The sequence below is a fragment of the Leuresthes tenuis genome, unplaced genomic scaffold, assembly GCF_036924035.1.
Source record: "Leuresthes tenuis unplaced genomic scaffold, fLeuTen1.0.hap1 SCAF_12, whole genome shotgun sequence".
Lineage (NCBI taxonomy): Eukaryota > Metazoa > Chordata > Actinopteri > Atheriniformes > Atherinopsidae > Leuresthes > Leuresthes tenuis.
The window spans coordinates 19,965,482-19,990,339 of record NW_027325366.1 but is presented as its reverse complement, the minus strand read 5'-3'; the positions used below and the strand labels follow the sequence as shown (position 1 = coordinate 19,990,339).

At 38.1% G+C, this 24,858-nt stretch overlaps 1 protein-coding gene across 1 annotated transcript; it reads right to left on the bottom strand.

Moving 5' to 3' along the window:
• Positions 1–16,346: 16,346 nt before the first annotated feature.
• Positions 16,347–23,876, bottom strand: slitrk5b (SLIT and NTRK-like family, member 5b). Its single transcript, XM_072396978.1, has 2 exons — positions 23,701–23,876; positions 16,347–23,325 (listed from the first exon to the last, which is right to left on the bottom strand). Exon 2 carries the CDS (start codon positions 23,268–23,270, stop codon positions 20,664–20,666), a length of 2,607 nt encoding a protein of 868 aa, XP_072253079.1. The 5' UTR covers positions 23,271–23,325; positions 23,701–23,876; the 3' UTR covers positions 16,347–20,663.
• Between the last annotated feature and the right edge of the window lie 982 nt (positions 23,877–24,858).

Genomic DNA, 24,858 nt, shown 5'->3' with positions numbered 1-24,858 from the left:
TATTCATAAATAACTTTCTCTGAAGCTCAATCAAATCCATTTTGGGTTATCTGTGGTGTGGTATGGTTCTTCAGTGGATGTACTCACAAAATTAGTTTTGCTATAGCATTGAAATTGGCTACCCACACACAAGTGATTCAAATTAAATGATGCATGCAAATTTTGGACATAGTATAACAAAAGCTTATGTCAGTCAAATTACTAGCTGTTTGTTTGAGTTCCTATGTGATAAACACGTTTGCTTTTAAGCTCAAGAGTCGGTCATGCTTGAATCTCCAGTATTACTGATGACAAACTGCATTAACCTTCTCTTCTGTCACTCTGGCTGTATTTATTGTCAAAAATACAATCAGTGTAATTTTTTTTGTTATTTTCCATACTTGCTACATTCAGATGAGTCTGTATTTTGCAATACGATTGAAATGGATGTAGAGTTTGTTTTCTTTTTTTCTCTGTGAACTTACAGTTGCTAATTCTTAGAACGGATTCGATAGCGTCAGCACCACTCTTCATCTGAAGTTTTTCAAATGTCTCGCTCTGCCGAATGATTGAGGAAATAAGCACATTTCAGAATTGTCTCTGATCCATTCAGCCAAAATTTAGTTAGTCTTCCAGTTGAGGGATAATTACTGCCTGAATCTTTAGATGTTTTTTCAGGTGTAAGTTTAAAAGGATAGTCAAAGACTTCTTAATTTGCATAGAAAACACATAAAAATGTCGGATGAAGGTCAATTTTAAATTGGGAAGACAAATAAATTTGGTCACCCATCAGGTGTCTGGTAAATGACAGCACTGTGTTATTTTTAATGCAAACTGACTGAGACAAGTGTAAGCCTCACTTGGATGTCAGTAAATAAAACCAGTATTATCATGATTATTTTTTTTATTGCTATTGCAGTGCTCATTGAAATTATGTTCTGTTCATTAAAGGGTTCATAATAACTCCATGAAGTAATTCTTAATCTGATGACTTTACATACCTGTAACTAAAAGTAATTGCGAAAAGTAAATTGATGCATGATGCAGGATTTATGGTGTAAAAAAATCCACTTTAGTGGTAAAGTTTCTCAGTTTTCCTGCCATCGACAAGAAGTTAACTTTGGAATCTGTCCACTATGCACTCCAGCTTGTTACTAACTATATCTGTCTGTCAGTGAGGACAGGGCAGGTTGTGCACACATTCCTGATGCTGCTAGAAACTGAGGAGACAGGTGAGTGAGTTGAAAAATGCTACAACATCCCATAGAAGTCAAGGATACTGAGATGTACGATCATCTATATCTGTAGGTTTCTATATCCACTATCAGTTCACATTTCATGTGGCCAGTTGTTTCTGTCCTTAATAAGATACAGAATAATGCACATAAACATCAAACAACTGACTGCAAAGTCATTTCAATTAATTAAAAACAGCTATGTGTTTAAATCCATAAACTCCTGTCTCTCTCAATTGTCCACAAAATGAGAGAGACATGTAGAGCTGTAAGAGACACCATTTTGTGTGTCCATGTGTTGCCTTGAACACTGAATCTTTGAATGATTCTTGTAAAAAATACACAAGAAATTACCCCTACAAGAACTTGCAAGCTTTCATTTTAAAACCTTCAGAATGACAAATGGATGGATTTATTTTCATATGGACATTAAATGCTGTAATGTTTCCATCTGCAATTATTAGGGCTTGCAAACTTTCAACAGTGAGTCATTGAATGGATTATTTAATCTGACACACATTCAGATTTAATAGATTTATTCTGCAGGGCAGCTGTTGGTGAGAAGCAGGATGAGCATAGCGATTTTAGCATGGACTTGTGAGATCCTTATTTTGGGCACATTAGCCAGAAGCTTAGTTAATCAGAAGCGCAGGTTCCGAAATTAATATGTAAGTTCCCTCAACAACATTGAGTCATCATCCAAAAGGAGACAGTGGCATGATTCTCATAAGCAAGTCAAACAGCACACTATTTCATAGTTTACTAATAATACGGGATACACAATGCTTTGCTTCTGGTGAGGTAAATTATATGAGAACAAAACATGATTTCAAAGATGTATATAAGAAGACAAGAATAATACAAGTTCAAATCCCTAAGTATTGATGTAGATGTTAAGCCACTTCAAAAATTACAGAACTGCATTATTATTTGGTCACCTTTCCACGTCTGCTTTAGTTTAGTCTGTCATTTAAAGATGCAACATGCAATTTTGACATAAAAAAGATTTATTAATACATATCTTCTCTTCTATCAACACAACTGGCACATACATGCATACACTTGTATGACAGATTTCTTTGTGAAACAATGACATGGAATTTCAGTTTAATCTTCATTGATGGCTGTAGTTCGATAGTTCTTTTAGGTAGATGTTAAAAACACTACAGGTAGTCTTTCCCGTAAGTATAATGGGTGCATACAGAAAATCAAATACTGCATTTAGTTAACAAGCATATGTGACAATGTCTTAAATGTTTGGAATGAAGATAAGACTTCCAGATGTGCTCTTTTGGCAAATGTTGGCAAAACGTATTAATGTGGCAGTAGATTTGAGCAACTACAAATAGAGGAAGAAATATCAAAGAAGTGATGCAATATTAATAATAGAACTAGGAAAAAACAAATCCATCCATTAAATAAACCAAATCTCCTAGCAGAGCGTACAAAAACTGTATTGATCCTCAGCACAAAGTGTTGCACTTTCACAATTCCCGCTAAGCATTTGTTTTCCACTGTATTCCTCTCTCTTTTCTCTTTGTTCACGAGGAGTGACATGTTATTTAGTGGTGTATTTGTTTGATGTCCACCAACTTTTTTGCTAAATTTTCTGCAAAATCTCATTACATTGCAACATACCCAACATTGCATGTTGTTGATTTGGCTGATTTGATTGCTTTTAAGCTCACTTTCACAAGAGAAACCACAGGACTGACAATCAAATGACAAACTTACAACTAAACCATGTTTTCAGCATGTTTTCTGCTTTGTGGTCACTTCTGAATCGTAGAAAGGACAATTGTTGTAATCTGGCGCTATATAAATAAAATTGAATTGAATTGAATTGAATATGTTCAGGACTGACATGTTTAGATGTTCATGATGGTTAAATCACATCTAAGGGGATACTCCTATACACAAAACAACAGCACACGTGTACAGTAATATCTTATGACTTCTAACCCTGAATAGAAACATTTTGGACATCTGAAAAATTGTCCAACATTTTCTCATCAGACTCAGGCAGCTGATTAAAGTGTGATATAAACCTTACATGTAAAAACAGGTTCTCCGTTCTCATCTTTAACACATCACTGCTTCAGCTTTCACATTGTGTTTAGAGTAAAATAGAATCACAATACGGCATCTGCATAATCTGAATCTTTCTCATCAAATGACGAGGTGTATTATCCTTTGGAGGTGCACCACAGATTGATGTGCAGAACTTGAATTAAACCTGTCCACATGCTGTTAAGCACACAGAAAGCATCCTTCTCCTAATGAGAGCTCATGTGTCGGCATGTAATTATACCAGTAACCCTAGCAGACAAATTTAAAGAGATGAGTTAACAAATGCATAATGATTAATTATATCAATTTGTGCGGTGAAGGATCAGGTATTGAGACGTGAAAGAGGGGTAATTATGGACTGAACAGTACACTAACAGACACATATGCATACACACATCTGAAAACAGCACACCCAATGCTTCTGGCAAATGAATTCCATCCTTACCACATCCTATCATCAAGAAGCATGCCGGGTGAGACAGATGATGGGAGAGCTGGAGGAATCTAAAATCTTTCCACTGTTCCAACTCCTATTTATAAATAAGTAATGGATTTTACAGTGCATTCTCATTGCCCTGACATTGCCAAACATTGTGCTCTGCTGCACTATATTTCCTTTTCATGATCTTAGCAACAAGAGGAAAAAAAAGGAATGCAAATTGTGGTGTTTTTTCCCTTCCTGAATCAAACCCATCTTGTGGCAATACGCATATTCATCTTGTGTTGATATAAAAGTGATGTTCAAGACGTGTTTGCTATAGTTGGTGCCATAGGTTTGCCATCACATTAACAGGAACATTTGAAGTGGGTGCTCGCTTCAGAACGCCAAAGTGGGCAGAAAAAAAAGAAGAATCTACCAAACGGGAAAGGACAAATGTCAGGGTGCAGTAACAAAATCACAGTACTGAGGCTTCACATTCAAGGGAGATAGAATAACAGGAGCTATTATAAGTTACCGAGAAATGTCAAATCTTTAAGAAACCGCTATTCCACAGCTGTCTTTGTATTGTGCAGAAGCATTATCTGTGAGACTGAAGGACACTTTTTATTGCTGGGTTCTTTCAGTGTGTATGCATGCGAAGGAAAAGCAGGTCTCCACTGCTGCTGTTAAAACCACATATTTAATGGATCGAACTGTGTGAAAATCCAAGTGGTTGACCTCATTCTGGAGGATTGATGCATTATGGGACCTTTTGATCGGAAGAGGTTTTGAATAATTTCTGTCTTTGTGGCTTAATGCTTATCAACACATCCTGCTGCCGATTAGGCTCCATTCTTGCTTTAATCCGGACAACTTAATTATACAGGAGATGTCAGACTTTCAAGGACGCTCCTATTCTGAGCGCAGTGAATCCAAGTGTGTATATTTGATGTTGTCATCCTCCTATAACGCAGACATTTCTTCTCCTGAAAGGGACATAAAGACATATATATATGCATGATGATTTGATGGAATCATTCAAGTTTTTTCTCGAAGAATAATACATGATCTATATTATGACAAAATGACAAATATTGTTTTTCCTTTCTTAATGACAGTAAAAGCCCTTCAGGACTCCTCCTGTGTTTGTCATAAGCAGCTCTAGCTCAGGTAAAACATGTCTGTTGGGAGAACATTTTCTTAAAGATACTGACCCATTTCGAGTTCTCATTCAAGATCATACACTTCCCCACTTAGGTAGTAATATCCTGTTATTATTCCCATTATCATTAAACATTTATTGAATTCTAAACGGAATAATCTAAAACCTGTGGGGATTCTTCTGCTTCCATAACATATTAAGTTTATTTGGAAGGGGCAATACAAGCAACGATGCATACAGTATAAAGAGAGTGCAACCATTTCAATGTAAAAGGGACTTCCAACCACAGATAATTGGCCGACCTTATCCATGGTTAAGCTCTTGGGGGAAAACATTCTGTTGGGGAAAACAATCAAAGGAACAAACAATAAAACAAAGCAAACCATGCACAGCGCAACATTCTGAAATAAGCAGAAAAAAAGAACAAAAGACATGCAAAGGCGGAAAAATACATGTGTGACGTAGACCAACGTGTGCTGTTGAAACTAATGTCTCATTGTTCACAGATGTGTTCTTTGTTTAAACCATTTTTTTCAACCTGAGAACTGAAAGCTTCGAAGTTTGTCCCACTGAGAGTGAGAATCCCAAGGGGTAGCTCCCTCTTCTTATATGTCATCTTTTAATGGCCAAACATTTTATGCTGCGGTGCTGCTTCGACCCCTGGTTTTAGCTACTCTTTTCACAAAAAGGCCACATTTGACGGTGTATGTATGTTTGATATTTGTTCTTTATGGCATTATTATGGCTGTTTGTCATTGTAGATATTATCTTGATACCATCAAGATTGAAATGCAAAATTTCTTCACCATCTTTATAGAGATCCTACTATGACGATACCATTTAAATGCCACTGCTTCCAATACACAGATGCTTTTAAACGATAACACATTTCATTCCTGCAGTGTGGCTAAAACCTGTTTGCAGACTGCAGTCCTGCAAAGTCTGAGCTACTTTTGATATTTTACCATTTCCTGATATACAAACCATTATTTTCTAAAATGTATAACTTGGTATAGCTAGGTTATAAGCTATGGTTTTATTTTTATCTGTTCCCCCCTTTCTACTTTTCAATTACACTGTTAAAAACAAGGTTCATATCAGTACAATTTAATCTAAATATCAATTGTGTTTCTCGTGATTTACAGGGAAACTGCTATCTCCTTTTTTTTTGTATAGCCTTGCTTTGTTTCACAGTGCCCAAATACCCTGAGAATCAGTATTTGATTGGTACTTGATTCATAATAACACTGTGAAACAAAGGCTGCAATAAACCTGCTGCTGCCATCTGCAACTGTCACAGCAGGTGCTGTATGAGCAAGGGATTACCTTGAATAATATGATTAATGTTCCCCCTGTCCTGAAGATGAAATTGTATTATAACACCGTTAAAAAAAACCCCCAAAAAACTAGTGTAAGTCGCTATAGCAACAAACCTTTTCCCTGTGTGACTGTTTTCGTGTGAGTAGATGTTGCTTTGATCGGATAGCTGGTGATGAGTTTAAGTGTGCTACAACCAGAGGGGGAATTCTCCCTCTGGGAGAAAGAGGCTTTCAAGATTGCAATCAACACTCTTCTAATCTGTTCATATGATTATTTCATTGCATAACATTTAAAAGATGTAGGTATGCGAGAAAAGGCTTCTTTCTCCTGTTTTTTCTCAGGGCTGTTGTCTTACATGTTGAATTTTTGGACTGAAGTATGCCATCAATATGAATGTAAAGCTCTACACAAACTCAGGTATTTTCAGAAATTCAGGTTACATGAATTATTCACAGACATTGTGAAATCTAAAATGGTGTCTTTAAATAATTCATCTTATATTCTTACAAGTTTCATAATGTAAACCAGCGTGGACATTGATTGTTATCACTCATTCATTCTGTAGTTAGTTATAAAATGTGCATTTAGTGTCAGCATAAAGGAGCTCTAGGGGTGTTTTTCCACACACACAGTAAGCTCTGCTGCATCAGATTAACCTGTTTAAAAGGTAGAAGCAATTTTTTTTCATGCTTTCCATAAGGGTGATCGCTCACTTTACACCCGAGTGTGTTGCCATAGGGATGCGTTGTATTGTATTTTCACCTCCTGCGTAGCGTGTCTGTGCTTGTGGTGGTATGCAAACATTTGTCTCTGACAGTAGACATATATAGAAACCTGCAGCAAATATCCCTTTTGGTCTTAAAAAAAAATTATTTCTTATGCTTTAAGCACAGGTTCAGCCATCGCATTGCTGTGGGTTTAAATAAAAAGCTGTTTTTCAGTGAAAGCTTTGTCACAATGTTTCGACTAAGCCACATATTCTTCTGAAAATTGTTTGTTATGTGATCTGTTTCTACATTTTAGCGATAACCTTAGCAATTTTTTTAGTTAAGTAAAAATTTTGTCTCTTATTTTTCATCTGTGTTTGTTTAATTTTGTTTTGTGCTGTAGTTCTTTGCAGAAATAATAGTTATTATTGTGAAGCAAATGGGAAAATACTATGTGTGGTAAATTATCATCGTATTCCCAATCATTTTTTTCTACAATTTTGTGAATTGTATACAAAAATCATGAATATAGCCACTTTGCTTTTCAGTAACTGCCATCATCTTTCACTGAACAACAACCACAGCACTATGGTACAAGTTCTCGATAGGATTTAAGTTAGATGAGGAAAGGGGCACACTCTACAATCTGTGACCCTTTACTGCCTCAGAAAACAATGGAGTACATATGTGAGAGCATTGTCCTACTTAACAGTAAGTGGATTATAAAGTGCAAATAAAGCAAATTCAGATATATGCATGAACACTTTGCAAGGGAGATACAGATAATAGCTGTCTGAATAATGTTAAAAGACTGGGAACTATGTTGCACTCAGTTACAGTTACAGTGTTAAACTGCTTTTCATTTAATTTTTGGGGGCGAATCACTAGCTATCTGTGTCGACACCAACCCTAACACTTATTTCATAAAAAGAACTACTACAATGCCTGGCCTCAAACTAGGCAACAATGCCCTCAGCTGTGCAGGTCTATCCAACAACTAGTAAGTTAAATGTTTTGCCTTCATGAATAAAAATGTATCCTCCCTGGTTGGATTAACTTTGTGAAGAGCAAAGTTTAAACCCAGCATGACAGATGTTAGACAGAATTCATACAGATGCAATGCGTCAACGGTTGACTGTGGGCAGGCCTGACTTCTGGAATTGTCACGTGATCAAACATGTGACCTGGCATTGGAGCAGCTGCTTGAAATTCCTTAACTATTCTCAACTTTTCACTCCAAGCTGCACAACTAAAACCTCCCTGACCAAGAATTCCAGTTAGCAACACAAGATTTTCTCGCATTCAAAGTGAATGAGAAGCGAGATTAAGCCTGTGTGTACGTGTGAATCTTGCCTATAGGCTGCACACCTATTTGTTGAACCAGTTACGCTCAGAGAGCGGGGTAAAGGGCTTCCGTAATGGTGGTCATATCACAGTTGTTAGAAAACTGTAAGTGCATTTATTTGCAATTAAACACCACGGATTAAATTGGAAAACAAGCATTGCCACATCTTGAAGTAAAGGGGGCAGCACACCTGTAGTTACAGTTAATGGAGCACGTACGGTTAATTGATGCTCAGTGTATTGATTTTGTGCAGAGCCACAGTGAGGAAGGGCTGAGGAGTGTCAATTAGTGTTCTCATCAGAAACGCCCCCAGAATCTCAGGGCAGATAACACTGCCTATGTTCTTATGATTCTGAAACCTGATTTTATATACGTGGTGTTTTACTTTAATTGTTTTAATCATTCCACTTGGCTGAGCAGAATGATTATGGTTCGCAAGACATATTTCTTTCAGAGGGCCAACAGAAGCCACATGGTAATTTCTGCTTTACCCTGACCGAACCCAAAAAGGACCGACTCATTCTCAATTCTAGCAGCTCACACCCGCTCTTCCATGTTGCTGGCAAAACTGAAATGTGGCAGCACTGAAATACAGTGACACTAGGGGACGCAAGCGCCTATTTTTTAAATTTCTTTCAAGTCAGACTGCGTTCCATTAGCATCTTTGCTTCTTTGTGCGTTTATTGTAAATCTGTTGTCACTGAAGTGTTATTTCGAGAATGTTGCATCTGTCTAGGAGGCATTTAACAACTTTAACCTTTTTTCGTGCAAGATAAATCCTTCGTCAGTCGATTTTAGTTGAGGTAATGAAGCTGCCTATTATAAAAACCTAAAAATAAAGTGAAATAATTAGAGGCCACAACCATCAAAGGTCATCTGAGATTGATTAAATCAAAGAAGCGTTTCAGTTTTCATAGTTTGCAGTTAGAAAGTGTGCAAAGAAATAAAGATACCAAAGGTACCAATGTTCACTCTACTCATGACTGTGCATGCAGTATGTCACTGCTACAAGGCCATTTAACATTTTATTGACCTTAAAGAGTGTGGAATTTTGATGAACATTTCTGACATAATGCATAATGGTTTCATTTTTCCGTGATCATTAGAAAAAAAAACTGACACATGCAGTAAGAATGGATCATGAAATACATCTTAGGCAACCGCAGACTGGAATGCTGATCTGATGATGACATGTAGAAAAACATTAAGGTGTTCACCTAACTCTTAACTGTTCATTCTGGTAACAAAGGCTTGCATTCTTTCTTAAAGCTAACAGGGGTGTTTCCCCTCATTTCAAGTCAAACTACTTATCATTTAAATTATTACCTCAGTAAAAAATTTTCTAGTGAGTTTAAGATCTCACATAAAACTCTCTGCCCTCCGATTTTGTGCATCCTTATTACTAACTCTAGGCTTGGAAATATTGAAAATAAGGCATTATGTTTCATGGATTAATTTTTTTCCAACATCACAAAACAAAAAAAAAGCAATTGTCGATGTCTTTATATAGAGGACAGATTCTTACATCCTCTGAATGTCAATTTCACTGCCTTATTTCGATATAACTTACTTGTGATGGTATAGTTTTTATGTTCAAGTCATTTCAAAAGCCAGTCATGTCATAATCTCTCTTCGTGAGAGACACAGTTCTATGAGACACAAGTCTTTTTAGTGAGAAAAATGTCGAGCCACTTCTTTTAATGCCTTCATCATGGTGGTACATTTTTTTGGTGTCTACCCTGACCACAAAGACACAAATAAAGGCAAACATACTCCCATCCAGAGCATTACATGTAGCGTACACAGAACACAGTAATTTCAAGAGCTTACTTTTTTTGGTGTCATGCTTTGAATCCTAAGCTCTTGAGCCAGACAGCCCCCCCACCCCCCTTGTGTCACACTGTTGGAGCAGAAAATCTCTGGCTGTGAACAGTAACTGCATAAAAAGTCCTGGCCAAAACGTCTGTGACTTTTCCTAAAAATCGCTGGTGTTGATTTGTGAAAAAAGTTAAGGAGTACTTAGAAGTCACCTTCTCATTTCCCAATGCTGCCCTCTTCGTTATCAGGGTCAGCTTATCAGATCATTTTACCAGATAAGCAGCTCGATTTAGCACAGATAGCTTCCACTGACCTCAAAATGGTCTATTCCTGTGCCACAGTAACATCACACTGGTTACGGTCATAATTTATTCATACACAAAAGTCTATGCAAAAGTACTGGAAATATTTGACTCATGGTCACAAATAACAAATATAAATGCTGAAGTTATCAACCAAAGCATCAAGAATTAAGGACAAATCTTACGATTCTAAAGTTTCTATGGTGCCTCGGGAGATGATCAACTCATCATTTGATAATGTTCATGTTTAATTTGCTACACATTTCCAGTTAAATGAATGATGTTTATGTAACACAAAGCTTTAAACCCATCACTAAGGGTAAAATTTAGAAAGCTGTGCTTGTGGGCATATACTGTGAGAAGGTCAGCACTTATAAAAGAATTTGGTACATTTTTAAGCTGCTGATTGTTGCCTTGTTATCTTATTATGACACCTTTCAAATTATTCTTGAGGCATATGTTTTTAAATATAGAAAGTTAAACAATCCTTGTCAAAATTCCTGATGTCTTTAAGCAATTGGCCGGACAAGTTTGACATGTGCCTTGGGAAATCTGGGTAATCTTGGCTGTCAGCCTACAATAGCTTGTCAATTATCCAGTCAGCAGTGAACAACTGAAGCTTGTTCTTACATAAATTGATACAGCTTCAGCAGAAATGCCAGAGCTGACACACTGTGGCAGAGGGTCGTCTCACTCCTTTGGCTCATTAGCAGCTGTGTAGCTGCGCAGTACTTAACATAAGGAGCATCTTGAAAGGAGTGTTTTGATGCACTTGCCACCAGTCCACAGTACACAGCCTTCAGCAAATAATGCTTCTCGGTGTGGTTAATGAGCAAAGATATGAATGGTCAAATGCATTTAATGCTGAGGCATTGGGTTACCACTCTTTGAAGTGCTGCTTTTTGAATACTAATGTTATTCATGACCTATTTGCTTCTTTACTTTATGGAAATTCCTGATGGCCTTGCTGCCCAAATGCATTTGTGGAGGATACGAAGATGCTGCAACAGCACAACAATATGATTAATTGGGGGTGTATTTTCGAATAACAATCAACAAAGTTGGAGTAGCGTTCACATTCACAATTCTTTTGGATGCTTGACTAGTTGTAGGAACTGAGCATCAAAGTCAGGATCTCATTATGTTATGACAACTATAAGTCTGGGTGAAGACATTTGTTTGACGCTTGAATATGGCAGTGCTCCCTGGGGTTCAGAAGATGGTTGCAACACCCCCACCTTGCCATCTGTCCGAATCCATTGTAGCTTGTTGTTAAACCCACAAGGATGCTCACAGGGAAGAGAGACAGAAACACAGGGAAGTGCTTTTAGGAGCCACAGCCCACTCTTGGTCTGTCACGAATGCTAAGGATAACAACACAATCTCTTTATGCCTTGAACTGAACATCACTTTAAAAGTTATCTTCAAGTTTAGCTTTGGTGGTCTCAGAGTTGCCTTTTTTTTCCAGCATTTCTCTTGAGGATGCTTAAATGACCTTATATAAAGATGATTTGTGAATAGCAAAACAATCATAATAGAAGAACAATATTTAGGTGGTATTTAGTTTCCCTCGGAGGAGCCCAGAAAGAACAATGATTTAGGTGCACAAAAGCCTGTGCCGGACATCCCAGGGTCTGTTTGGCAGTGAATCATGTGTTCTGCTTAAAATTGCAAAGCCAGATGCCAAAAAAAAGCATGTGGAACTGAGGGTCAGAGCAATAATACGTTTCTGCTGCCAGCCTTTATATCAATTCTACTGCAGGTTCCAAAAAAAAAAAAGGAAATGTATAGCACCCTAGTTTACACTGCCTCAATGTTAGCTGTGACATGGTTATAGTTTTATGTACTGGGGTAATTAATTAGAATAGTTCTCTGTTCCCAAATCAAATAATGAAAATGAGCCTTCAGTCTCAATAGCAATTTAACACACATGGAAACACATCAGCTGTGCAGCTATGTACATTGTTTCCCTGAGCACAATTATGAGATAAGAGGCTGTCATTGTGGCTGGTATTTGCCGCAGTGCCCACAACAACATTTCTTGTAATCTTTTAATGTTGTATTCAGCAGGATTTCTGAAGGTCTGTCAAGATTTCTTCTTTGGACATTGGCTGCAAAGTCTAGTTGTTGTACTTCACATTTTCGGGAGGTGGGGGGGGTTTGTTGTTTGTTTGTTTGTTGAGCCACTTCACAATAACCTATGACTCACTAGAATATATAAAAAGCGCCTAACTGAAGGGATGTGAGGGAGACAACTTAGCAAAGACCCAATTTTGAAGTGTATATTCAGGCACTCTCTGTCTAGCACCCTGTCACAGAGACACATAATTTGTTCCCATTTTCTTTTGTTGCACCAAGAAAAAAAAAACATGATAAACAAGCCAAAGATAACACAGCTTGGCAGGCAAAACACAGTATTTCTGCACCCACAAGGTGATTCCCAAAGAGCTATTCGCTGGGAATTTGGCATATTTTAGCATTATATTTAACTTGTCCTTAAAGATTTGGGACAACAGGGCAAGGGGATGTTTATGTTTCCATGTTTCACTCAATCGCTGCAACTTTTGCCCACTCTAGCTATACTTAAAGAAATGAGAGGTGACTCAAGACTTGTGCTTATGTAGTCGCTCAGCAATTCAGATGAAACCCTATGTAATCGGACCACAGAAACGTGGTAAAATTCGGAAGTTAATTGTAAAAAAAAAGACTGTAAACAGATTTCGACCGTGTTTATTTGCTCTTACAAGAAATGCTTCTCTGTGAGGTTATTAAGCAAATAATTCATAATTCACAACATTTCCTTAAATCCTCATATAGTCTACCATACATTTGCTGCACAATATTTTTTATGATTTCAGCAGTTTTTTTTACTTTCGCAGACAATTAATCTCATGTTCAATGTTTCCCTTTAATATGAACAGAGGGAATGCAGAGCAGAAAGTACATAAACTCAGAGAGAGATTAAATTCAGTTTGCAGTACAACTTTTTATTGTTAATTTTCAATCCTTAAATGCAGACATAAAAACAACTGGTCTCCACGACAACACAGACATTTGAAGAGGATTCACTGCTTCTTGTGAGAAGAAAGTACGCATTTGAATATTAGCAGGCGAGTGGTTAGCCACCTTCCCCCAACTGTCGGTGTGATTTTATGAGATGGTCTGGAGGGAAACGAAGGAAATAAGAAACAGTGAAGCAGTGGCTGGATTTAAATTTAGGCCGCCACAGTACATGGGCAATCTGCAATAGTCCTCTCACACATCATAGCACTTCACTCAGCAGCCTCACAGCCAAGTCTGATTTACCTCAGAGGATGAAATTATGGAATTGTGACACAACTGTAATAAAAAAAACGGAAAAACAAACTTGTGTAAAACAAGCCAAAATACTTTTGTTGTAGTTGTTAAAACAACGTGTTTTCGGCAGAAAGGAGCCGACATTTTAAGCAGAAATATGGAATCCTGACGCACGGTTTTGTGTGAACGGTGAGTTGATGTTCCTCCCGTGTAAAACGATGCCCTTTGAAACTGTCTCTGATCTTGAGTGTGGCACTATTGTTCAAGCAAGGCGGCTTTTCTGTAGTGTGAATTGTGTCTCTCCTCACTCTCTCTCCCTCTCTCTCAGCTGAACGAGCAAACAAAAACAGGCGCCTTTCAGGTCACATCTTTTTCAAATCAGCAGGAGACACTGTTCATGCTGGTGTGCTTCATTTCTAAATAAATCCACCATGAGGCAAGCGAACAAGCACAAAGATTTTACTGTTACGGTGACTATTTTATCACTTCATTACAATTGTTATATGTTAGTTATCCAGGCCCGTTTGTTGTCACTATGAGTTACAAGCCAACACATATGCCAGTCTGTTGTCGCAGTTATAGTTACACTTCAGGCTAAGGAACAGATAAGGACATACTCTTGATGTGCTTGTGAGCACTGAGTGAAAAGGCAAAGATAAAAGAGAATGGATATCAGGCAAAGGCAGAGGTTAATGCCACATGAGCAACTCTGCAGAGCAGCCTAAGCAGGGCACAGTATGCTAGTGATTGAGGGTGGAAAAACCCAGAAGATCCTTTTGAATCTGGGAGAACTATTCATTTGTCTTGCTAATGGTAAGAAATCTCATAGAATGATATTATACACAGAGCTAGCAGATATTGTTATACGGAGCATTCAAGAGCTTTGAAAGCCTCTTATAAACATCAATTCACTGTAATCACAATATAGCATTTTATTCTGCCCGTTGCTCGATGTGAAGTATCATTCTCGTGTTCAGTGTGAGTACTATAAATGGGAGGATGAGGAAGGATTTTGTCATTTTTTCTCAGGTTGGCAGTCATAAGCCTGGATAAGCCCTCATAAATATTAGTGTCTCTTGCACATACTGTTTTCTGTTGCAAATATACTTGGCAACATTTAGCCAATCGCTCTCTCTGGGTTTCTAAATACCATCCTATCTAAGAAGCATGTCATTTTTTTCCTCCACTGTGTGATACAAAGGACATCGTCCTGACATACATTATTTACAAGCAAACTGGACACAGATAAATGGCAGTTTATGCTCAAGATGTAGCACATCAATTATTACTGAAGACCTTTAGTTTGGTGCTGAGTTGTGTCGAGGCTTTTGAAACAAAAATGTTGAAAGACGAATAGACAGGATGAAGGTATTGCCATGTTGCTTGGCTGAAGTCCTTGAGGCAAGCGTGAATACACTCTGAGTCAATAATTTATGCACTCAGACTCACACATACAAGCGCACACACACAGACACACACAGACAAAGTGAGAAGGAGAGAAATGCAGCATTGCCGCACAGGGAAACAGAAGACTGAAAAATCTTCAGGGACTGAAATGTAGTCTAAGACTAACAACGGGAAACCACACGTGTATGGCAAGATGAAAGATTTCCATTCTACTCTTCACAAAAACTGAAACGTCAAGAGGGTTTGAAACAGTAGCATTTCTAACACTCTGCTTGCACGATAGAAGATGGTAAGCGTTTTTCCTTTGGTGAATGCTTACAGTCATATGCCGTCTTCGCACTGCCTGACACATCCCTTCAAGCTTACATAATGTAGATCTGCCCTAATTTTCTTCTCCCTTGCAAAAGTGGGGTTTTCGAGCAGCTAAGAAACATAACACCATCAATCTGACAAACAGAATGAGTCAAAGGTGATCCATTGTTAATGGCCTTAATAAAAAGTGGCACTTTGCAGACACAGATCCTGTGTTTGTCTGTTATGTCTATATCTAATGTAGAGAAAGATGTATCAAGTCCCCTTCTGCCTGTTAAGCAGTATGTGTACAATTTAGGCCTGAGCAAAAGAAAGCAAGCTGAGACATTTGTAAAAATCTGACTTACTAATGTTTTCAAACTGTGCTGGCGTCGTACCTTTTGCACTAGACATTTTTATTGTTTGTGTGTATGTATCAGGTAATTGGATGTTTCCATGGATACGAAGCATCCAGAAAGCTATTTCTGAGAGAAACAAGTGTCTGCAAACATACGCACGCAGATGTGTTCATACTGCACAGCAACAGTGAGGTCAAGTTATATTTCAGTATTGAATACATTTCTTTCTGCCTTCTTAGCCATCAGAAGTGTAAACTAACACATTTCGTAACTCAGTTTTGCAGTTCTGCCCAAGGCCAGCCAGTGCAGCTGTTTAAACACATGGGCCATCACTTAAGCATCTCACTTATGTGACATAGCCAGACTGATTGTTCAAGTTCTAAATCAATGCTGGCATTAATCTGTTTCACAAGCTTTCCAGTTATTTCCATTTGACAAACTGAAATAACGAGAGTGGCTTGAACATTTGCCCAAGATTTAATTTCACCACGGCTCAGAAAAATGCCATTGGGTTTGTGAAACACTTCAAAATCTGTCCTTACTGTGCTTTATAACATTTGCTGCACAGAACATGGTTCAGAGAGTGAAGGAAGACAAATACAACAAGATATCAAATGAATGCATATCTTTTATTCATCAGCTAACAACTAAAGAAACAGCACACTGTAGATATATTTATCCCACATATTCCTAGTTGTGTGTTTTAGCAATAAGAGATCAGATTTTTGCTTCTCAAAGACGGTGCCAGTTTGCATGAAAATGCTGATGAAGTGTTCTATTTACAAATCAGAGTTCGACGCAGAGGATTGCTGCCTCATATGAAAATCAAATGAAGCAAACAAAAGCAAACATGAGAGCTGGAATTAGAATAAGACACTGACTTCACCTCCCCTTTGAAAATTAAACATGTGCGCGTATTCTCACAAAAGTCACATTTTAATTCAACATGTTTGTGGATAATCAGTTGTAACAAAAAGAATAAAAATGAATGAAATAAAACAATCTGAATTTAGTCAACACCAGTCTGGATGAAAAATACACATTACAATTTGCTGTTATCTACAGTATACACTTTCCAAAACCTTTCAATTACAGATTTGCCAAAATCTAAACACTGAAAGGAAAAAAAGATAAATAAAGCAAAAGATTAGAAACTTTTCCCAAAAGGTTTTCCGATGGAACTTTTCCTACCTCATCCACATAATTTGCCTTTTTGTAATGTACCGCTTACTCTGTTGCATCGATTTTAAAGTACAAAAGTAGCATCACATTTATAAAAGAATTGAGAACAGATACAATCAACCAAATGCCAGCCATTGTTCACAAAAAAAACATTGTGTGTGCATCAGTCTGTGCATGTTTGCAGGTTTAAAGTGTATTCACCACTAACTTCACAGCAATATATTGATTGAAACCAAACCTGTGGAAGGAAACACCATGCATCACTGTGATGATACATTTAATTTGTTCTGATGAATATTAAAACGGCAGAAGCAGGTCATGTCATCACAAAATCACTCATATAAAAGGCAATAACCCAAGATTTCATCCTTGATTAACAGCATGACTAATGCTGCAGTGTAATACTCGGTGACAGGCAGACAGGGTCCAGATACACTGTGTCCTCTAATTGGCTAAGTTAAGATGACGGGTCTGGTGCATAATACTGCATTAGATGAGAATGTATTCTCTGTATTTAACTCTCAGGGAGGTCACATGTCTTGGCTTACAAACCAGACTATTGGTTTGAATGCATTGTTACTGGATAATGTGCTTAGTTTCCTTTAAAGCAATGATTATTTTTATACATAAAGATATCTCTACTCATTTAACTCCTGCAGTCATTACTTTTCAATCTAAAAGCTACAGACTTTTACATATCTTAATACTGTTACATTATCCACTTATGACCACCTAAAAACAGAGAATTTACTGATTGAAGTTGGATAGCTAGATTTCATAATGCTCAAAGACCCAACATGATAAAACAATGGCAAGTAATGAGTTAGTACTGTTGTCTTTCCTTCATGCAACACACATAAATCTCACTCATTGTTCCTATTGAAACACTTGTAAGTATAATATATTAAGTTTGAAAAATAAATGATCCATCCAAAAGGTACCACTGAATATATGTGTGCTAGTGTGCTTAATTTCAAATGAGCAGTTATGGTACGGAATGGCAATATTGACTATTATTTGTGTGGGAGTTGGGTGGTGACTGATGAATAGTTGTGGCCAGTTGCACAGATTGTCTAAGAACGATCTAAATCTATGCATAGTGCAATTTTTTGTGACATATGTAACCCTTCTTTATGCATTTATCAAACATATTCTATGGCTCTCTTTCTCTCTCTCTCTCTCTCTCTCTCTATATATATATATATATATATATATATATATATATATATATATGTATGTTACTATATTTTGCATTAGGAAAGTGACATCATTGTTGACCAGCAGAAGTCAATAGTGCATTTTTTTCTTTGTAAAAATGAATAATAAATCAATACAAGAAAGAAAATCGCATTGTTCTTATTTGTTTATACAAAAATGTGCAGTTATTTAACATTATGTTTACGTGGGCCCAAGGCCAAGAACTTTTAAAAATTCTCAACTGGATTTCAAACAAATTATTGTTGACATATAATAAAGCGAGAAACAGGCCTGCCTCAGTGTCAGTGCCATGTTTTGCATCGCTAACACCTGAAAAGTACAAGGGTACAAGGGTTGTTTGTCACGCATGGACCGCATCAATATCAAACAGCAATAGTAACAGCAGCCAATGTTACTCTGGAATGTTTACTTGCTTGCTGCTGTGCTTGTTGTACTGTAGGAGACTTGAGGCAAACTGCAATACTTGTAAACATGAGAATCAAGCTTTATGTTACCTTTAGAAAGCAACACTTCAACTACTTGATAAGAAATAAGCAAGGCAGTGTTCTGGTTAGAACACAAAAAGAACTAGGTTAGTTTTAAAACCAAACCCTACTTGGTCAGATGAAATGAAAAAATCCCGGTCAGGTTCAATACAATAGGTCGTACTGACTGACTGTGTTTAGACTGTGTGTTAAAATCTCCAGCTTTCTCTTCTGTTTAGAAGGGACACTGTGGTTACTAGCAAAATAGAAGTATATTCTGATGCCATCAGAGAGAGAACAGGCAACGTAAATGCCAAAAAAGTATGTGTTTCAGTTCATATGACTTTAACATAAAAGGCTGGGTCTGGGTTCCCTGTCGAACCAGTCAAACTTTTTTATTTTCTTTGACTGCTGAGTCCCTTGTGCAACAGTTATTTTTGCACTGCAACTTTACACTATCCACAGTCACACACTATGTGTAAATGTGTGAATGGGTGAATGAGAAACTCACTGTAAAGCACTTTGTAAAACCAAGCCAAGGTTTAAAAAGCACCACACAAGTGCCATTTACCGTTTACTTTGCATTGTCAGCTCCTGTTTGGTAAATGTTTAGGCACAAAACCTTTTGGTTAGTTTTAGGAAGAGATAATAAGTTGGATAAACATCAGTTGTTTTAAAATGGTTAACCAATCAAACACTATTGTCCTTTCTCTGATGAGGCTGGGCACGAGCCTACAGTTTTCCCATCTTTAGCAAGGCAAAACATGACACTGACATGGTGTCCTGTATTGGACCAACAGGTCTGTTACCTGCTTTGATACTGTGTTTTTTGTGTAGTAAATCGTATCAGATGCGTTAGAACTGAAATCGTAGATGTAAGAAGATATACAGAATAAGGAGAACATGATGTACCGGTGAAATTATTCACAGGACTGCGTTTGATATATCCCTCGGGGAGTCAAAGTTTGCATATCCCCTTTTTTTCTTTTGTACACTGCTTTGGTGTTGGTACAAGAACAATGAGGATATAAGTACAGGTTTATGTATAATGACATAAACTGCATTTGTACACATTTGGATTAAACGGATCAGAATCACAGACACAAGGAACTTTCCTTCGATTACAACACATCTGAGCACAGTACTGTTTCTAACATTTTGGTTACAGAGGTTTTGAATAGCTGTAATTTCTTAATTTTAACTCTGTATAATAGTTACAACTGTACTGAGGTACTATTACTGATTTCACACTACACCAGTTCAGTATCCCTTTTAATGATATTGATTACAGTAACACTTACCATTATCTTCCAAATTTGCAGACATAAATGATGACTTTTAATCCTCAATAATCTGTGATTTTTATGTTGCTTCAGAAGATCCCCTCATAACTACATGCATTTAATATTACTACTGAGTTGTGCATGCCGGAGGATATACAGCCAAGATGAATGTTTCAACCTCCATTTGTTTTTACTGGAGTACAATATCCTAAATTATATAAAAGTGACGTGATTTATCCATTACTAAATGCAGGCCGGCTTCAATGTGAGTGATAAATATACTACATTTTAACTGGTTCAAAATGTACGAGTTCAATTTGAAAAAACAAACCGTAAAGACAGAACTAGCAGCTATACATGTATCTCTTAGAAAGAAAAAAAAAGGTTTATTTTGGGGCAAGAGCATGTCATCTGCATGGTTCATTAACACTCATAAAATGCAGATGATTTAGGAGTTAAAGCTCAGTCTCACATTACTGCCAATGATACACCTCCAGGATAAATTTGATGTCAGGATGAGTCATTACAGCCCTGAATCAGTGGTTACTTGCTCATATTTACAATTAAAATCAAACTGTTGAACCACACCAATATAAAGTGTTAAGTTGCGCTTTGAAACATGTGACCTCCTTTATCACTAATTTTCGTAAAGCAAGATCCCAGAAATGCATATAGTGGCTCAAGATGTACTGTGCAGAGTTGAGAAAATTGTTCTATGTATGTTTTTTTTCTCCAAATATTCCTGATTAAAATCAATACGTCATAGAAATGCATCCAATGTGACCATCGTGAGGTCAAGTCCCTTAAAACTGTGTGAAAGTAGTTCGTTTTTCAAGAACCTCAAGGTAGTCTGGGTCAACGTGAAGTTTTGCCTTTAGTTCCCAGTACTCGCTCCTGTTAGGCTCTACATAAACAGTACTTGGCGCTGTGCAATAAAGTATTGTCTGTTGTATTCTTTCTGGGTGCGTATATTGATGCCTGGCATCAAAGTCTGAGGTATAGCGATTTGATGAATGTGCTCCATGTCTGCAGGGTAGTGTATTGCTGTAGCGTCTGCTCTTGTTAGGCTCTAGAGAATCTCTGTAGCAGCACGACGGATCATCTTGGTGAGGGGTTGAGTGCTTGTTCAGAGGCTCCGGAGTAGTAGCACTATATTCTGAGCTTATCACATTACTGGCTGCCTCTTCATCCGAGTTACCCAGAAAAGCGCCGCTCAACTCGTCAAAGTCTCTAAATCCATCCACTGATTTGTTGTCCATCGGTGTGTGAGCAGCTGTTCGACATATGGATTCTGTCGGGGGTGGGATATACTCATATACATGTCCAGCTGATGTTCTGACTTTGGGAATGGATCCCTTTTTGTAAAGGCCATATTCCATGTTAAGAGAGCTAATGCAAGCATTCATTGAGTTATTCTGCTCATTTTGACTCTTTTGACGTCTCTTTTTCATTGCCGCAAACAATCCCGCAGCCACAAACACAGACATAATGAACATGAGGAGAAGGGCAAGAATCATCACAGATAAAGGAATAGTGCTGAGCTGACTGTCAGAGTCTAAGGATGTCTCTATAGTGATTGTGCTGCCAGGAAAAGATTCTTCAGAGGGGGGAATCATGGAAGCAAGTATATCTGAGTTATTAGGGCATAAATTAGTTGTCTTAATGTATCTCATATCCTCCCCAGCCAGCCTCTTAGGGGAACCACAGATAACATTATTTACAACTGTGCCAGTGCTAAGCTGCTCTAACCACATCTTCAAATCCAGTATGCTACAAGAGCAATCCCAAGGATTCTCATACAAATCGACTTGCACAAGTGCTGTTAACTGATCCAGTACACCGCTGACCGGCAGATACCGGAGATGGTTGTTGCGAAGATTTAGTCTGGCTAATGTCAATCCATTGAATGTACCCTCCGGTAAAGTTTTCAATAGGTTATTGTTTAAGAAAAGAAGCTGAAGTTTGGGCACATGCTGAAAAGTGTCAGCAGTAGCCTCTTTAATGACATTGTATTCTAAATATAAGAACTGTAGGCTCTCTAATCCATAAAACATACCGGCTGTAAGGCGGTCTATCAAATTCCCGTTAAGGTATAGTCTTCGTAGATGTGTCAAATCGCCAAAAGCTCTGTCATGGACACGAGCTATTCGATTGTTACCAAGATGAAGCAAATCTAATCCAGTTGCCTCTATAAAATCTGATCTACGCACCACAGGAATGTAATTCCCTGTGAGATACATTTTTTTGGGATTGTAAGGTTTGGGATTTAAGTCAGAGATTTGTTCAATCTTTCGCTCTTGGCAGTTCACATTCAGTCCAAGGTCTGAAATTTGCAGATTACAGGTGCAGGCAGTTGGGCAATCTAAAGGCACAGGAGATTTAGTCTGAAATGAAACTATCTGACCAAAATTCTGTGGTTTGTTTGATGGGACACGAGTCGTGGGCCTCGATTTTAATTTAGCTGATTGGCGAGGTCCTTTAGTGGGTCTTGATGATGATCTTCCAATTCCAGATGACGTGAATGAGGCTGAAACTAGAGCTGGTGTGGTCCTATAGTATGCATCGGTGCTCAAATGTGGCAGGGGTGGCATCTCATACTCAGCAATGGCTCTCCTTGGACACAACTCTTGTTTTGAAACTTCATCAAGGTCTCTCCCATGAAGCCGAAAGGGGAACTCACAAACGACATCACCAACCAAGGCTGTGTATGATATGCTTTCAAGCCAGGTCTTAAGTGCAATCAACTCACAGGAGCAGTTCCATGGATTCTCCTCCAGCTGCAACTCCACCACACTGTGCATGTGCTCCAAAAGACCCATGTAGGGAAGGACTTTGAGTTGATTCCCCCTTAAGTCCAAATGAGTCAATGGTACATACTGGAAAATATTTACAGGCAGACTTGATATTAAATTGTCATTTAGAATCAGGACCTCAAGATGTCGAAGTCTGCTAAAGGCATTTGGCTCCACATGAGTGATGTAATTATAATCAATTTGTAAATATTCCAGACTTTCAAGGCCAAAGAAAAACTCTTCCTTCAAGGCATCGATTTTGTTATTGTTGAGATGTAATCGTTTTAATCCATGTAGTCCATTAAAAGCTCCGGCTTCGACATCAGATATTTCATTATTTCCCAGATGTAATATTGTAAGTCCATTGTAATCAACAAAATCATCGACAGATAGCTTTTTCAAGAGATTCCCAGTAAGAAGCAGATGATACTGGGAGAAGTGCACTGGGCTTATATCTGACAGACTTGCAATTCCTCTGTTTTCACAGCCCACCGTAAGGATCCCTTCCCTCTCCTCGCAGGCACACAGTCCTTGACACATTTCTCCATAATTATTAGACATCTCAACTGTGCACACAGATGTTGCGCTTAGCAAAACATATGGGATCCAAAGCTGCATTTTCCTGCAAATGATGGCCAAGCTCACAGTCCTGCTAAGGTATCCTCAATGTCATCTAGAACAAAAAAATAAGAAATAAAAAAATATATATACAAAAGGTGATGTAAAAAGGCTGCACCGAAAGCAACTTCCACACAAGAAACTCATGAGTCAAAGGTTCATTTGTTTGCGACCCAGAGGTTACTTCGCTCTGTGACTGCTGAATTAAAACAGCCCAAACTAAACAACTCCTTCCTTAAGAAACAAAAAAGCAAGGTCAGAGCAATACTTAAACACAAAAAATAAGGTTTAAACCCACCGTGCAGAGAAGGTACATCGCATTGCTTATTTAGATTTTAAAATGTATTTAAGCTATGCAAATTACAGATGTTAGCGTCAGAGATCAGACAGCCTGCATAATTTCTGTCGAACTCTAGCAGTTAATACATACCTCACGCACATTGATGAAGATGTAGACTCGTTTGGCGTCTCATCTCATATTTTTAATCCGTCAAAACGAAAAGGGAAACAGGATCTATTCTACGCGAACGCGCTTGTCGTCACTAATGAACGAGAGGGGATGAAAGAAACGCTGATCAACCATAACTGCCAAAAGCTTCTCTTTCACCACCCTGTGCCGGAGGAGACAGAGCTATGACTGGTTACAAAGTTGCTTATTCTCTTTTCTGTTTCCACCTCCCTCCCCCCCCCCCCTCTCATTCTCGCTCCGTGGACGCTCGCGCACACGCGCACTCACTGTTGGTCGGGAGGATGTCAAGTCATTTCATGCACAAACAATCAGCTCACTGGAGCATCATGCCGAGATACATCCGCCCAAAAGATGTTGACCTACCTACTAAAAAGAAGTCCTAGAAAATATCAATGATTTACCGGACCATGGCCTTCTCGTGCGCTCCAAACCCGCTCGACATGTCACTCGTGCAGAAAAAAAACCCCATACCAATGCCAAGTTAAATCAGCTCTTCGCAATCTGCCAATCCTGGTATGTTAAGTACCTGGAGGGCACCTGTCTGGTTCTTTCCTTTCTGCTTTATTTGGACATCTCACTCAGAAACACACAGCGTGGATACAAGGTGCCCTGCAGGTACTTCTCTCATCTTTCTGCCAATGTCATCTCTGGCAGTTAGAGGTCAGAGGTTGTTAGGTTTTAAAGGTAGCTATGCTACTTTTTTATTGCTCACAATACTTTGTCACAATCCAAAGAGCAGCATCTTCATTCTTCAGCCTTTGAAAAGCAACACCAAGGTGCCTATACAGTTAGTCCTGAGCAAAACAGTTGCATGCCATCCTCTGCATAATGCATGAACTCAGGGAGCCTGTACAATGGTTGGATATATATCATTAAACCCTGACATGTTACCAAAAAGTGTAATAATGCAGAGTTATGCTCTTAAATGATGCAATATCAGTCTGTTTATTTGATGATAAACTGTGAGTCACAGACTGTGACTCAATGTCCAAACTGAATGTGTTATCACCTGGTTTTAATGAAAAACAAACACGTTATGGAATGAGCTCTCACAGAGGAATACATACAAAATGAATTATTCAGTTTACTCAATTAAATCTATCTGATCTGAACGAGTGG